The sequence below is a fragment of the Salarias fasciatus genome, chromosome 15, assembly GCF_902148845.1.
Source record: "Salarias fasciatus chromosome 15, fSalaFa1.1, whole genome shotgun sequence".
NCBI lineage: Eukaryota > Metazoa > Chordata > Actinopteri > Blenniiformes > Blenniidae > Salarias > Salarias fasciatus.
The window spans coordinates 197,114-214,029 of NC_043759.1; the positions used below are offsets into that span (position 1 = coordinate 197,114).

Genomic DNA, 16,916 nt, shown 5'->3' on the forward strand with positions numbered 1-16,916 from the left:
TCACATGACCCGAGTCAGAGGTCATATGCGCAGCGTCAGTGGCAGAGGCTGCATGGCGGAGAACGCCGAGTTGGCTGCTCAGCCGAACGCCATTTTGATCTGAAAGTAAGCGTACACGGCTGCAGAACTGCAACATTCTACACGGTCCAGGAGGCGCACACGGTAACTTGCAGTTTATGCTTTCATTTGTTGTGTGTGTGTTTTTAAAATAGTTTCCTGTCGTCTCGCGATTGTGTTTGTAGCAGTCTAAATGCTGACACTCTTTGCCGGATGTTGTGAGACACTTCATGAAAGTGGATGAAATCGATGTAAATGTGTTTTATTTTTATTTTCCTTTGTAGTTTTCACGGTGTCTATGGCGAGGAAGAGAGATCGAATAAACTTGCAAATGACATCAGTATGAAGCGTCGCCATTGCTTTGGACCGGTGTAGCTACAGTTTTCAAGCTCTGCGCCAGTAACATCATATGTGTGCCTACCGCGGATACTCCCACATGCCAATGCGGCCTTATTGCGCTGTAACGTTTTTCTGCTAATCCAGCGGCACGTTGCCCCATATAACTCTTGTTATGTGCGGTCCAAACATCTGCTGTGGTCGAAACGGAATCAACCTCGTTTAGCGCAGCTTTGAGGTTTTTCTCCATGTCGGCCTACTCTGTCTCGAGGTATGAAGAGAAAGACTCTGTGGGGAGCGCAGCGTTGTTGCTAGTACGGATCTTTTCTATAATTGCACGGAAAGAGGGCGAGTCATCAGTACTCAACGGACGCATTTCCTCTGTAACGTATCGCCCGACCAACTTTTTCAGCTCACTTCCACTTATTGGTGCTTTTTTACTGAAATCCAGCTTCAGTTGTTTGCGTGCCGGCGGACCTGAAGTACCTGTAGAACTGCTGGCTGTCTTGTTACCTGAAGGCTTTGCTTCCAGTTGCATCCCGCTGTGCTGTGATTCCAAGTGTTTCATCAATTTGGATGTAGAGTTTTTAGCGGTCGACAATGTTTTGAACCAGCACAAAGTTTGCAACACACTGAGATATTTTTCTCATCTTTACTGGACAAAAATGTGACGTAATGGTTGTATTTCCAGTGAGCAAATGCTCCCGTTTGTGGTGCTTCTCCTGCTTCTTTCACTGTTCACGTCGTGATGAGGTAGATAGGCTTTGTTGTTTTGGTCTCAGACTCTCGACGCGCACACCGCATTAAAAAGGTGTAATATAGAATCATTCTATATTACATTCTATTAGAATGTTCCATTTGCTTTGAGTTCCGGGTGGATCATCTAAATAACTGCTGGGTCTGTTGGTCAGTCATTCTGACGAGCTGCTTTCCTCAAGCCGTTGTGTGCTCGCTCCCAATCACGTTCTACGTATTGCGCATTCGGAGTGTTTCTGTAGCCGCGAGCTTCCGTTTCAGCCAGTAGCTGCTGACCGATGGCGAGTCTGACATCATGAAACTGGAACTGTTTCGGAAAATAACCTTTATGAGCGAGGCCGATCGCAGAAACTGTAAACAGAGCCGTGCAGCCATTGATAGACGTTTCCTCTGGAGAAGCCGTCGAGCAGGCAGGACGGTCTGGCGCATGCACGTTTTTCACGAAGTGAGTAACAGACGTTTGGCTTCGTCTTTTCGAGAAAATCCTGTATTACAGCTTTAATAGACGTGACCCGGCGTTCTGTCCTCCCCTGGGAAAACGTGACATACGACGTCACTCCAGATGCAAGAGAAACATTTTCTCTTTGAAATCCACATGTTGTAATGACTCTTGAGTCAACAGTCAGTTAAACGTGCTGCTGCTCCATTCTTCCTGAAGGCGGCGCTCTAAGATTAGATCGGTGGCTGAAGCCAGCCTGGTGGTGTTGTGTTCACGGACTGTTGGAGAGAGCTGAGTGGAGAGTTTTGGCGTGGGTTAGGCTGCAGCAGCAGCCCTGTGTTGACTGATTGGACCCGGGACGTCTGGGGCTTCGTGGATCGCAGGACGTCACAATATATTATGAGGCAATAACAAAATAGTAACGCACAGTCACTCAGGAAACTAACTTTAATCTGGTTTGGAAAAACGAACGCCTTAGATTGCTCGTTACTGAAAGAAAGTAATCAGATTAAAATAACGCGTTAGTTAGTAGCGGGTTAGTGACAACACTGATAATGAACAGTAATAAAAGTCTATTTTAGTTGTGAGGATACTTCCCGCTGCTACAAGCTTCCAGAATGGAGAAGTGTTGGAGCTTCAATGTTGACTAACTACAGAATCTGAGAGTCGAGCCTCATTAAAGAGCTGGAGCGGAGGGAGAGCTGAACTTTGGGTCCACTCCAGTCTCTAGGTGGCGCTAATGCGCCTGAAACACTGGAGCCACCCGCCGATCACCTGAAGAAGAAGAAGGAGCGTCTCCTCCTGCAGTGCAGGAAGAGGAGAAGCAGCAGCTCTCCGCCGTGTTGTCTCTCAGAGGAAATATTCCATCTCCTGCAGCTTCAGTCCAGGCTTCCAGAGAGTTCCTCACCCAGAGACGAACTGCTGCTGCTGGTTCATCAAACTCCCGTCCAGCTGGAGGAGGCTGGAGGAGGCTGGAGGAGGCTGCAGACGGCTTCAGAGCAGGTGTGAAGACGTGTGGATGAAGGCGTGAATGCGGCAGGTGGAGGATGATCCGTCTCTCCTCAGGCTGCAGTTCATGTTCAGACTGAAGCAACAGGAGGGATTTTAAAGCAGGAACCTTCAGCTTTAAACAGAATCTGGACCAGAAACAGAGGAGATGCTGTTTGTGCTGCTTGTTTTATTTACTGTCAGTCTGAGCTAACATGCTAGTCCACTGCGGTTTGTGTGACTTTTCCAGAGTTTATCTCAGAGACTTTTCCAGCGGACTAGAAAATCTCCCCGCAGCTTCTCAGACGAGAGAAGTTCCTGGTGTTTCAGAAGTTACTGACACTGTTTGGTTTAATGAGGCGACATGTTGTTGTGTTTGACGCCTGAATGAGGAGCCTGGTCCTCTTCTCTCTCTGCGTCTCTCCGCGGCGGAGTCACAGCGCCCCCTGAAGGCCTGGCGGAGGTACTGCAGCGTCTACAGCTCTGTCGGCGGGAACATTTAAATCTGATGAAGAATCAGAAAATAATATAGAATTCCAATAAAACCATCAGACTGAATAAAGTCTTTTGTTTTCAGCAGAAGCTGTGAGAATTTAGTTTCTATTCAGAGAGCTCGAGGCGTCTTGAAAAACTCCTCCATGGTTTCAGCATGAATGAAATGAAAAGTTGGGATGAGGGAGGGAAGGAAGAAGGAAACCACAACTCCACTTCCTCCCCGGGATCAGTGGCCCAGTTCACATGGCTTTTATTCCAATCTGACTGAAAACAGTCATGTTAAACACACGTGTATCCATGGAGGACAGATGCTGATAAACTGACTGAACCTTGTCGAGGTTCGAGTGAACGTGGGTTTTCTACAGTTACAGCAAATTTATAAGTTCAGAGTCTGGATTGGCAGACTGGGGTGGTGGTCCCCCTGTTTAAAAAGGGGGACCGGAGGGTGTGCTCCAACTATAGGGGGATCACACTCCTCAGCCTCCCTGGGAAAGTCTATTCCAGGTACTGGAGAGGAGGAATCGACCGATAGCCGAACCTCGGATCCAGGAGGAACAATGCGGTTTTCATCCTGGTCGTGGAACAGTGGACCAGCTCTATACCCTCCATAGGGGCTCGAGGGTTTGTTGGAGTTTGCCCAACCAGTCCACATGTGTTTTGTGGACTTGGAGAAGGCATTCGACTGCGTCCCTCGTGGTGTCTTGTGGCGGGTGCTCCGGGAATATGGAGTCCGGGGCCCTTTGTTAAGGGCCGTCCGGTCTCTGTATGACCGGAGTAGGAGTCTGGTCCACATTGCCGGCAGTAAGTTGGTCCTGTTCCCAGTGCATGTTGGACTCCGGCAGGGCTGCCCTTTGTCACCGGTTCTGTTCAGAATCTTTATGGACAGAATTTCTACGTGCAGCCAGGGGCCGGAGGGGGTCCGGTTCGGGGACCACAGGATTTCATCTCTGCTTTTGCAGATGATGTTGTCCTGTTGGCTTCATCGAACCTGGACCATCATGCACTGGGGCAGTTCACAGCCGAGTGTGAAGCGACACGGATGAGGATCAGCACCTCCAAATCCGAGGCCATGGTCCTCAACCGGAAGAAGGTGGTCTGGCCCCTCCAGGTTGGTGGCGAGACTCTGGCCCAAGTGGAGAAGTTTAAGTATCTTGGGGTCTTGTTCACAGTGGGGGACGGATGGAGGTGAGATTGACAGGCGGATCGGTGCAGCGTCTGCAGTGATGCGGTCGTTGCATCGGTCCGTCGTGGTGAAGAAGGAGCTGAGCCGAAAGGCGAAGCTCTTGATTTAGCGGTCAATCTACGTTCCCACCCTCACCTGTGGTCATGAGCTTTTGGGTGGGAGGAGCTCAGAGTAGAGCCGCTACTCCTCCACATCCAGAGGAGCAGCTGAGGAGGCTCGGGCACCTCTTCAGGACGCCTCCTGGACGCCTCCCTGGGGAGGTGTTCCGGGCATGTCCCACCGGGAGGAGACCCCGAGGAAGACCTAGGACGCGCTGGAGAGACTATGTCTCTTGGCTGGCCTGGAAAACCTTGGGATCCTCCCAGAAGAACTGGAGGAAGAGTCTGGGGACAGGAAGTGTCTGGGCATCTCTGGCAGGGCTGCCCTTTGTCACCGGTTCTGTTCAGAATCTTTATGGACAGAATTTCTTGGTGCAGCCAGGGGCCGGAGGGGGTCCGGTTCAGGGACCACAGGATTTCATCTCTGCTTTTTGCAGATGATGTTGTCCTGCTGGCTTCATCGAACCCAGACCTGCAGCATGCACTGGGCGGTTCACAGCTGAGTGTGAAGCGACAGGGATGAGATCAGCACCTCCAAATCCAAGGATCAAATCCAGGATCAGGATGGGAGAGCTGAGGACCAGGATGGCGGCCAGAGGACCAGGATGGGAGAGCTGAGGACCAGGATGATGGCCAGAGGACCAGGATGGGGCCCTGAGGACCAGGATAAAGGGCCTGAGGACCAGGATGGGGGCCTGAGGACCAGGATGGCGGCCAGAGGACCAGGATGGGGCCCTGAGGACCAGGATAAGGGGCCAGAGGACCAGGATAAAGGGCCTGAGGACCAGGATGGGGCCCTGAGGACCAGGATAAAGGGCCTGAGGACCAGGATGGGGCCCTGAGGACCAGGATGGGGCCCTGAGGACCAGGATAAGGGGCCTGAGGACCAGGATAAAGGGCCAGAGGACCAGGATGGGGCCCTGAGGACCAGGATAAGGGGCCTGAGGACCAGGATAAAGGGCCTGAGGACCAGGATGGGGCCCTGAGGACCAGGATGGCGGCCAGAGGACCAGGATGGGGCCCTGAGGACCAGGATAAGGGGCCAGAGGACCAGGATGGGAGAGCTGAGGACCAGGATGACGGCCAGAGGACCAGGATGGGGCCCTGAGGACCAGGATAAAGGGCCTGAGGACCAGGGTGGGGGCCTGAGGACCAGGATGGCGGCCAGAGGACCAGGATGGGGCCCTGAGGACCAGGATGGGAGAGCTGAGGACCAGGATGACGGCCTGAGGACCAGGATGGGGGGCCTGAGGACCAGGATGGGGGCCAGAGGACCAGGGTGGGGGCCAGGATGGGGGTCAGAGGACCAGGATGGGGGCCAGGATGGGGGTCAGAGGACCAGGATGGGGGCCAGGATGGGGGTCAGAGGACCAGGATGGGGGTCAGAGGACCAGGAAGGGGGGGGGGGGGCTGAGGACCAGGATAAGGGGCCTGAGGAGCCTGAGGACCAGGATGGGAGGGTGAGGACCATGATTGGGAGGGGGGTTCTGAAAGCTTGCCTCACACTCGCACAACTCTACACACAAATCCAAAATAACACACACAATGGGCAAACCCATGAATTCTCCTTCACAATAAAACTTTACATTCAAAATCATGGAATATTGCCTCAAATTGGTATTTTATTTTGAAATGGTCACAAGCATATTGTGATTTGAAGAGACTTGTATGAGAGCCAGCTGAACACGTCTCCGTTGGTCATCGGGACTCCGGCCCGTCTGTGTTCAGTGTTACACCGACGACACACCGTACATCCACCAGTGTGTCCTGACCTGTTTGAAAGGATTGTTGTTGTGCTCTGAACACGGATCCACCATGTTTTCTCTGGCCCAGCATCCACTGCTGCATCTCCACAGTCACTCCCAGCGCTTGGACAAGGGCGGCGTGCGTTGGTGGAGTTTGGTCCAACGCTTTGTGTTTCCAGGCAGAAAGTGTTGAGAGTTTGCATGGATTGTGGGAGTGGATCAGACATGGCAACCCGGACAGCCGCTTCATCTTCTCCTGACAACCAGACACAGTGGGTCAGACATGGCAACCCGGACAGCCGCTTCATCTTCTCCTGACTCCTGAACCAGACACAGTGGGTCAGACATGGCAACCCGAAGAGCCTTCATCCTCTCATCACCCCTGAACCAAGTCAGTGACGTGAACACAGCAGGATGTGAGCCCTGTGAGGGCTTTCAAAGTAAAAGAAAACAATTCTGAATTGTGGGGTTCGCAAATATTGATACAGAAGAGTTTGAAAATAGTTTATTCACAATTATTGTACAAACTATTTGGTGCATTACATATTACATTCAAATATATGAACTTTTATTTCACTATCAATTAAATGTCTTCATATGTAGTGAACATTCTGGACACACACTCGATGTTTTTTTGAAAATCCAGATGTTGCCATTGTTTTCTGTTTTGGTTTGTTTTTTTTTTTTCTTCTGTTTGGTAGGATTTTATCTGTGGAGCTTGATTTGCTGAGGACCAGACGAGACTGGAGCGGACTCACTGGACTGGACTGATCTGGAATGGACTGGAACGGAGCGGAGCAGACCGGATCGGACTGAACTGGACTGGACAGTCTCGCAGTGGAACAGAGCAGCTCTGCTGCCGCCTAGAGGACGCTGCCAGTGCCGCTCAACAGCTGCAAAAATGAATCCCACTCCAGATATAAAACCTGTCTGATTAAACAAGTGAAACAGAGAATTCATATGATTTTACTTCACAGATTCTACTAATTTTATTGAAATCAACTCTAAATCTCTGTTCACAGCACTGAAAATGAAATGAATGGATTTCTCACAGTCAGATTTTAGGTAGGTTCCAGATGTGTGGATGCAGATGTGAGAGGCTGATGTATCGCCTGAAGTCCAGTCAAACTGCGCTGTATGTTCACTGCTCAGTGTTTAGTTCTGTATTTTAAAATACCGTATTTTGACAGACTGTATTTTCTCTGTTAATTCATTCTAAATGAATGAATTAATGAATAATAATGATTAAAAAAAAAAAAAACTACAGATATGAGCCCAAATGGATCCTGGACCAACTGATGGCTGCACATGAAAAAATAAAACCAAACTTTAAATTGATGATGTAAGAAATACTGTTAAGTTCAGTTCAGTTTATAAAATTACTCCAATGTTGATTAAGATATTTTTTTCTCTTGCAGAGAGATGAAACATCCTCAGTCTTCTGAGGGAGAAATTCATGCAAATTTTCTCAGTTTTCCACTAGTTTATGGACTGATGGCTGAGAGTTTGTTTTCTCGGGGAACAGACGGACTTTCTGCAGAGCTCGGAGCGGTGTGCTCAATTCGGCTGAGAGCTTCAGTCACTTCATTGAAGATCGGCAGAAATAAAGCGGTTCAAGGTTTCTTGGAGTCACGGAGCTCTGTCGGGATCCGGGCGCAGCTTACGTGACAGCCGGCTCCGGTTAGATAAGCCCGACATTTCCGAGCCGACCTCTGGGGCTCCATGGTCGCCTCCTCTCGGCTTCGGCTGCTGTGGCGACACTTTGCGGGCAGCGGGATGGGAGAGATGGCCTCGAAGGTGGAGATGCCGACCCCGGAGACAGCGCTTCCCGGCCGGCCTGAAGGCATCCGAGTGTCCGGTAAGCTGCCGCTCGGTGTGACCGTGCTAGCTGCTGTTAGCATCCGGCAGCGGCGGAACCTGGTTTATAGCGTTAGCATGCTAGCTGCTGTTAGCATCCGGCAGCGGCGGAACCTGGTTTATAGCGTTAGCATGCTAGCTGCTGTTAGCATCCGGCAGCGGCGGAACCTGGTTTATCACAGCGTTAGCATGCTAGCTGCTGTTAGCATCCAGCAGCGGTGGAACTTTGTTTACAGCGTTAGCATGCTAGCTGATGTTAGCATCCAGCAGCGGTGGAACTTTGTTTACAGCGTTAGCATGCTAGCCGGTGAAGGCAGCAGGGATTGAGGAGAACGGGGAGTTCTGGGGAGGTTATTCGGGGCTGCGGACAACAACCAGGAGACACTTGGACATATTAAACTGATATATTTGTCGGGTTAGCCGTCAGCGCTGCTACTGTCAGTGCGCATGCGCAGAGCCATCAGGATGACGCAATGAAAACGTTGAGGAAAAAAAAGATTAATTAATGGAAACGTTTTCCCAATCAACGATGGAAAAGAGAAGTGGTGTTCGTTTCTTCTCTCTGCATGTTGTGGTTCTGCGTTGGCAGCTGCAGTCCAGATCGACCCTTCACCAGTCCCAGAACATCATGAAGACTTTATTCAGGTTACTTTATGAAGACCCGGAGGTAGACTTGTTCTGCAGCGGGATGACATTTACACACATTTATACATTTATTTATTTATTTACATCGTTCCGTTTGTAACTCGTAATAAATTCGACGAGGCGAAGGAAGTCTTGCCTCGTAAACCAGCCCCGCCCACTCCTCATCCGCGTTTGGATTTTGGAAATGAGCTCAAATCCAAATGAGGATGAGGGGTGAGCGGGTCTGGTTTACGGGCTGAAGGAAGTCAGGAGGACTGTTGCTCCCAGGCAGAGCAGCTGATGATCTCTGGTCCCCACAGCAGTCGCTTCCCTCAGGAGGAGCGCTGGACCAGGACTATACTCTGCTGAACAGATTTCAGCGAACATGTATTTAAACACTGTCTTGAAATAATGAACTCATGGTAAACCGTCAGAGGATCCAGTAAATGGTAGAGGTATTAGAGGTATTTATTCCTTCTTTCAGGCAATTACTACACAGTAATGCAAAAAGTAAAGGAAACATATCCACAAAAGCAATAAGCAATGAAACAAGTAACCAAATAACAGAGGATTTCATTATGCCTGAAAGGGAGTGGGAAGAAGAAAACTTATTTAATCCCACCCCCGATCGTCCTCAATATAAGCAGAAAAAAGGATCACCTCCATAGTTGCATATACACACACAGAATGGGAAAAAGACAACAGAAACACACTCAGTAATGTTGATGTGAATTCAAGACCCACATTCTATATACTGCGACCAAACCGTACGTCTATATTGGAGTTTGAGTCTATGAACATTTCGGCATTGCTTGTGTTGAGTGTCCAGGTTGTTCCACAGCTTAACCCCACATACAGATACACAGATTTAGTTTCTGGTATTTTGAAATTTCCATGCCCTCTTAAATTATGAACGGTCTCTTAATTTGAAAAACTGTTGTATATTAAATGTTCTACACTTATATAGCGCTTTTTCATCTGCATTAGCAGAGTCCAAAGCACTGCAGGATCACATTCACCCATTCACACGCACATTCACATGCCGGTGGAGGCGGCTGCCATGCAAGGCGCTCAGTTCAGTGTCTTCAGCCCAAGGACACTTCGACATGCAGACAGGGGGAGACGGGAATCGAACTAACAACCTTCCGATTGTCAGACGACTGCTCTCCCCACTGATCCACAGCTGCCCATATTATTTAGCAATGTTTTGTTAAATGCTTTGTACAGAATAATTGATGTCATATTTCACAAGATCATTGAATTTTAATAACTTAGACTGAATACAGAGATGGTGAGTCTGTCCTGGACGTCGGGCCTTGTGTGTGATCCGCCCAGCTCGCTTCTGCATTATGACTCGGGGATATTTTGTGCAATGGAGTGCTTCCCCAAAAGAACAGATGCCAGCAAATATAAACAACTGATGAAGAAGCAGCAAGAAGGCAGAAAGTGACTGAAGGGCGGAGAGGCCGTGTGGGTTGGGCTCGGTTCATCGCCGTCCGGGTCGGGAGGAGTTGCAGCGTCTGAGCTGAAATCCAGAATCTGACTGGACAGTGAAGCTTCTTTCTGCCTGGAAACATGAACTCAGCAGCCCCGGAAAACAAGAATGAACCAGTGAACACGTCGCGGCTTCACCACTAAATCCCTGAATCAACCACACAGTCAGTCTGTCTCCGACTGCTTCTTTCTTTTAGAGCAGCCTGGAGCATCGCTGCATTTGGAGGTTAGCCAGCTTGCCAGCATGCTGATGTGGCCAAAAGTGGACAACGGACTCGTTTTTCTGGTAAACTCCCGTCCGAGCGGCAGGAGAACGTCCAGGATGTGGCGAGAGCCCGTTAGTGAGTCCGCCTGCCGGGTCCTGTTGTCCTGAAAGCTTCGTGTTCCGGTTTGTTTGTTTCCAGCAGCGCACTGCGGCGCTCTGAGCTCCGGCTCTTCTTCTCTGGTGTATTTCTGCCAGGTTTACAGAGTTACAGGGTTACAGCGCCACAGCGCCCCCTGAAGGCCTGGCAGAGGAACGACATCGTTTTCAGTCGTCATGATGCAGACACATTTAAGCCCCAAATTATTCACATTCCAGACAAATTTCGGCTCAAAGCAACTTTTATTCAACCAAAAAGTTGTTTTTTTTATTTATTTTACCAGAAGTAATCCTGGCATTTTACAGAAGTTAATAAGATGAAGAACAAGAAGCACCATTGTGGAAGAAAAATATTTCTCTGCTTTTATTTACATTTAAATTAAAAAAAATAATGTCTAGAATTATTCACAGCCATAAACTCTGGACTCTAAACTGGACTCTTCTGTTCCTCTGTTTGCAGTAAAACATCACGTGAACGGAAACCGGACAGTTCCTCCTTTCCCAGATGGAACAGAGACCGTCATGTTTGGTAACACACACACACACACACACACACACACGTTCTGTGTGCTGCGTGGTTCTGGTCTGCCCCTGTTCTGACGGTTCCGTCCTGGTTCTGCAGGTATGGGCTGCTTCTGGGGGGCGGAGAGGAAGTTCTGGAGACAGAAGGAGGTTTACTCCACTCAGGTGGGCTACGCTGGGGGGTTCACCCAGAATCCCACCTACAGGGAGGTGTGCACAGGTACACACACACACACACACACACGCACACACCAGCTGCTGGATTCCAGCATCTCGGGGAAATCGTAGCCGGGCGGCGGAACGCTGCTTCTCACACGGGGGGACCTCGTGGTGCTGATGAGCAAGACGCCGGGCGTTGAACCGTTGACGTTCTTCTCAGGGAGAACTGGACACACTGAGGTGGTGCGAGTCGTCTACGATCCGCAGAAGGTCAGCTTCGCCAGACTCCTCAAGGTCTTCTGGGAAAGCCACGACCCGACGCAAGGTACGGCTAACCCGCTAACGCTAGCACTCTGCTGATGCTGTCTGTGCTGACATTGCTGTGTGTGTGTGTGTGTGTGTGTGTGTGTGTGTGTGTGTGTGTGTGTGTGTGTGTGTGTGTGTGTGTGTGTGTGTGTGCGCGCGCTCCAGGGATGCGTCAGGGGAACGATGTCGGCACCACGTATCGCTCTGCCATCTTCACCTCCACTCAGCAGCAGCTGGACGAAGCCCTGTCCTCCAGAGACCAGTACCAGAAGGTAGAGCTGTCCATCAGGCTGGGGGCGGGACTTCCTGTGTGACAGGATAGAGCATCTTCCTCCTCTAGCATCACATTATAGAGCATCTTCCTCCTCTGACATCAGATTATAGAGCATCTTCCTCCTCTGACATCAGATTATAGAGCATCTTCCTCCCTCTGACATCAGATTATAGAGCATCTTCCTCCCTCTGACATCAGATTATAGAGCATCTTCCTCCTCTGACATCAGATTATAGAGCATCTTCCTCCCTCTGACATCAGATTAAAGAGCATCTTCCTCCTCTAACATCACATTATAGAGCATCTTCCTCCTCTAACATCACATTATAGAGCATCTTCCTCCTCTAACATCACATTATAGAGCATCTTTCTCCTCGAGCATCACATTATAGAGCAGGGGTCGGCAACCCTTGGCACGCGTGGCACTAACACTGGGCACGTTTACATGCCACCCATATAATGGCTTATAAGGCAGAGCGGATGTGTCATGCAGACGTCGGAGTGGATCTGCTTCACTCTGAGCGGATTGTATTTCGGAGCCAATTGTACGAGGTGGTGTAGACCGATCGATAACCCGCTCCGTGTCTCATATAAAAGCTGCCTGACAGCGGAGCGAAAAAAACGGGGGATTATTTGTTCCGCATTCGCGCCCCCGTGTATAGTGACGTGACGACGTGCGCAGTAAACGGGAAACAGGACTGTCAAAAACAAGCAGAAAAACATTGTTTTAATAAAAACCCCGAGAGAAAAAACACTGGAGAGAAGAAATGGAAGCAAATCGCGCTACAGCGAGTTGTTTAAAGAGCTCCATAGCAAAAAACGAGCGATCGCCCCGCCGGTGTTATGGATTAACTGGTTCCCTTGTTAACGAGTGACGGCGGACTTCTGTGTAAACACATGCTGATAACAGCAGCTGTTAAAGTAAGACTCATAAAAGACTTTAAACTTATACATTCACTGTAACTGTAGAAAACCGACGTTCGCCAGATCGACTTCAAGTCTCATTCATCTATTGGTCACAAGTTAACACGGGCACCAGTTAATTCGAAACATGAGCATGCAGAGCACAAAACACAAAGTTTTTTTTTTTTTTTTTTTTTTTTTTTTTTCATAAACACAAAGTTTATGAAAGCACTTTTTGGAGTAACAGAAAAAATATCTTTAAAGATATGTTTGTATCTGCTTTATCTGAAAGGAAGACATTTCCAGGTATGTTGGAAATCTTTTTGTATTTTGTGTTAACTTGCGTTTTAGTTGATAATGGCACACACACTGATGAGAACATTTTAAACTGGCACTCCATGACAAAAAGGTTGCCGACCCCTGTTATAGAGCATCTTCCTCCCTCAGACATCAGATTATAGAGCATCTTCCTCCCTCAGACATCAGATTATAGAGCATCTTCCTCCCTCAGACATCAGACTATAGGGCATCTTCCTCCTCTAGCATCACATTATAGAGCATTTTCGTCCTCTAGCATCAGATTATAGAGCATCTTCCTCCTCTAGCATCAGATTATAGAGCATCTTCCTCCTCTAACATCAGATTATAGAGCATCTTCCTCCTCTAACATCAGATTATAGAGCATCTTCCTCCTCTGACATCAGATTATAGAGCATCTTCCTCCCTCTGACATCAGATTAAAGAGTATCTTCCTCCTCTAGCATCAGATTATAGAGCATCTTCATCCTCTAACATCAGATTATAGAGCATCTTCCTCCCTCTAACATCACATTATAGAGCATCTTCCTCCCTCTGACATCAGATTAAAGAGCATCTTCCTCCTCTAGCATCAGATTATAGAGCATCTTCCTCCTCTAGCATCAGATTATAGAGCATCTTCCTCCTCTGACATCAGATTATAGAGCATCTTCCTCCTCTGACATCAGATTATAGAGCATCTTCCTCCCTCTGACATCAGATTAAAGAGCATCTTCCTCCTCTAGCATCAGATTATAGAGCATCTTCCTCCTCTAGCATCAGATTATAGAGCATCTTCCTCCTCTAGCATCACATTATAGAGCATCTTCCTCCCTCTGACATCAGATTATAGAGCATATTCCTCCTCTCGCATCAGATTATAGAGCATCTTCCTCCCTCTGACATCAGATTATAGAGCATCTTCCTCCTCTAGCATCACATTATAGAGCATCTTCCTCCCTCTGACATCAGATTATAGAGCATCTTCCTCCCTCTGACATCAGATTATAGAGCATCTTCCTCCTCTCGCATCAGATTATAGAGCATCTTCCTCCTCTCGCATCAGATTATAGAGCATCTTCCTCCTCTAGCATCACATTATAGAGCATCTTCCTCCCTCTGACATCAGATTATAGAGCATCTTCCTCCTCTGACATCAGATTATAGAGCATCTTCCTCCTCTGACATCAGATTATAGAGCATCTTCCTCCTCTGACATCAGATTATAGAGCATCTTCCTCCTCTAACATCAGATTATAGAGCATCTTCCTCCTCTGACATCAGATTATAGAGCGTCTTCCTGCTTTCCTCAGCTGCTCTCGGACGGAGGCTTCGGTCCGATCACCACTCAGATCGGTTCCGGTCAGACGTTCTACTACGCCGAGGATTACCACCAGCAGTACCTCAGTAAAGACCCTGAAGGCTACTGCGGCCTGCGGGGGACGGGGGTGTCCTGTCCAATCGGACGCAAGGAGACGGGCTGAGCGGCCAATCAGAGAGGAGAGAGACACGCAGACTTCAGCCTCTTCAAGAGCGTGAAAAAAAACACAAAGAATTTATTTGAAACATTTTTTTGATGCTTTTAAAGTTCCTCAGAAATTCATTAAAAGACAATAAGAAGGAAGATTTCTACTGGAGTGATAAGGACACACACACACACACACACACACACTAAAACACACACCCTAAAACACACACACACACACACACTAAAAGACACACACACACACACACACACACACACACACACACCCTAAAACACACACACACACACACACACACACACTAAAACACACACACACACACACACACTAAAAGACACACACACACACACACACACACTTGATTCCAGCAGTTTGAGTTGTGAACTTTGACCTCTGGACTCTGAATGTCAAATAATCTGAGAGTATGAAAAAGTGTGTGTGTGTGTGTGTGTGTGTGTGTGTGTGGGGGGGGGGGGGGGGGGGGGGGGGGGGGGGGGGGGGGTTAGTCTTAAAAATGTGGACAAAATGTCCACAAATACTTGAAAATAAGGACAAATGTGTGCAGAGAGAGAGAGAGAACACATAACCAGACCCAGAGCAGGAGAACCCTGCAGAACCAGACCCAGAGGAGGAGAACCCTGCAGAACCAGACCCAGAGGAGGAGGACCCTGCAGAACCAGACCCAGAGGAGGAGAACCCTGCAGAACCAGACCCAGAGGAGGAGAACCCTGCAGAACCAGACCCAGAGGAGGAGAACCCTGCAGAACCAGACCCAGAGGAGGAGAACCCTGCAGAACCAGACCCAGAGGAGGAGAACCCTGCAGAACCAGACCCAGAGGAGGAGGACCCAGCAGAACCAGATCCAGAGGAGGAGAACCCTGCATAACGTCCCATCGTTTCATGAGCCGGAGCTCCGCCCCTCCCGGCGGCAGGTCCCGGTGTGAATCGCCGGGACTCTGCTCCTTTTGCCGGTGTTGCAGATGAGCTGGTGTCCGTATTAACTGGTGACCAGCAGATGTAGAACCTGAGCCTTGTGGAGGTTCTGGTGACGCCGGTTCTCTACAGTTCCACTGAATGCATCAGTTCAGAGTCTTCAGTGAGTCTGATTCTATCATCTGCTGCTTCCAGCATCTGTTTACAGGAACCCCCACTGGTTACCATGGGAACCAGTTACTGGTTACCATGGGAACCAGTTCATCCGTCACGCCGGGCGGCTGGTGGTCTGCCTCCGAGCTCTGTCAGCCCCCGGCTCCACCTCTGCTCTGCAGCGTTTGTTCTCAGAGTTTTTATTGAAAAAGTTTCTCAGCCACCGTCCAGTTCTGCTGCTTGTTCTGACTTCACTGCTTCCTGTTTACTGTGACGTCATCACGCCACTACGTACTTGGAGACGCATGAAGGAGGTCGTTTTCTGGTTGACCCGAGGTGAGAGGTCACTTCCTGGTCTGCAGCCGCTGCTGTGAGGGCCGCTGGGAGCTGGACTGGACGCTGCACGCTCGTTTTTAGTATAATTAAAAGTCTGTGGCTGTGTTCGAAACCGCATACTGTCTACTACATCCTTACATACTCATACTATGCATCCTGCATCCTGCTTACTCAGTCCATCAAACAGTATGCGAAGCGTTTACACGACAGCATACTACATAATAACCCACAATGCATTGCACTTCTTCCATGAGCAGAAATCGATCTGCTAAAGCTGATTTCACTTTAGCTCTAAACTCGTCAAATGTAGAACTTCATCGAGATTTTTTTTTAAATTAGGCGACAAAGTGGTGGTTTAGAGCCCGAGTGTGTCGTTTACTTGTCCGAATATCAGCCGTTTATGATTTTGTTCGGACGAATTCGGCGAAATTCAATCCAGCCGCAGTGAGCAACGCACTTCCGGTTATTTTCACCAAAATAAACCACCCCTTTCCCTTTCTCATGCAAAACAACCTCAGTGATAAATCTGTGCTTTTACTTTGAAAACAAGAAGGCAATCTTTCAGCAATATATCTCGCTTAACGTCGCCGTTTGGACCGGTGTCCCGTTAACGGACCAGTTATGACGCCAATTATGATGCTTTACCGACGGAGAGTTTTTTCGGCTCTTCAACGAAGATCGGCTCGCCGTCTTCGGTACATCATGGTCGCTTTCAGCAGGGACTTGTTCTCAGATGTAAGGGTTTTTTTTGTTTTTTTGTTTTTTGATTTTACTATTTTTAATCATTGTCAATCCAATCAGAAATCTCGTAACATAACATACCTACGAGCACAAACAATGGAGGGAAGATTAAATCTAGAACCATACTCAGCATGCTAAATGTACATCATGAAGAAACGGTCTTTGTGAACTGAATAAAGTTTATTTAAATGTCCGTCGCGTTGCATCTTGGGCAATTTCAGTATGAGTAGTGAACACACGATGTATACTCAACATTTCTGGCGAATGCAGTATGCATCCGGGAACTTCTCGCATACTCAAAATCGCATACTGCCAGTGTAAACACACTACATACTCAATAAGTTAGTATGAGTAGTACGTAAGTATGCGGTTTCGA

The 16,916-nt window shown here is 48.6% G+C and overlaps 1 protein-coding gene across 2 annotated transcripts; it reads left to right on the plus strand.

Moving 5' to 3' along the window:
* Nucleotides 1-7,696: 7,696 nt before the first annotated feature.
* On the plus strand, nucleotides 7,697-14,535 carry msraa (methionine sulfoxide reductase Aa). 2 transcript variants are annotated; one of them, XM_030110676.1, is made up of 7 exons: nucleotides 7,697-7,954; nucleotides 10,269-10,412; nucleotides 10,893-10,961; nucleotides 11,055-11,174; nucleotides 11,334-11,438; nucleotides 11,585-11,691; nucleotides 14,207-14,535. In XM_030110676.1, the coding sequence occupies exons 1-7, from the start codon at nucleotides 7,819-7,821 to the stop codon at nucleotides 14,375-14,377; spliced, it is 852 nt and encodes a 283-aa protein (XP_029966536.1). In that variant the 5' UTR covers nucleotides 7,697-7,818; the 3' UTR covers nucleotides 14,378-14,535. The 2 variants fall into 2 exon arrangements, with proteins under 2 accessions (XP_029966536.1, XP_029966537.1); XM_030110677.1 differs by lacking the exon at nucleotides 10,269-10,412 and having other exon boundaries at nucleotides 7,708-7,954; nucleotides 14,207-14,529.
* Nucleotides 14,536-16,916: the final 2,381 nt, after the last annotated feature.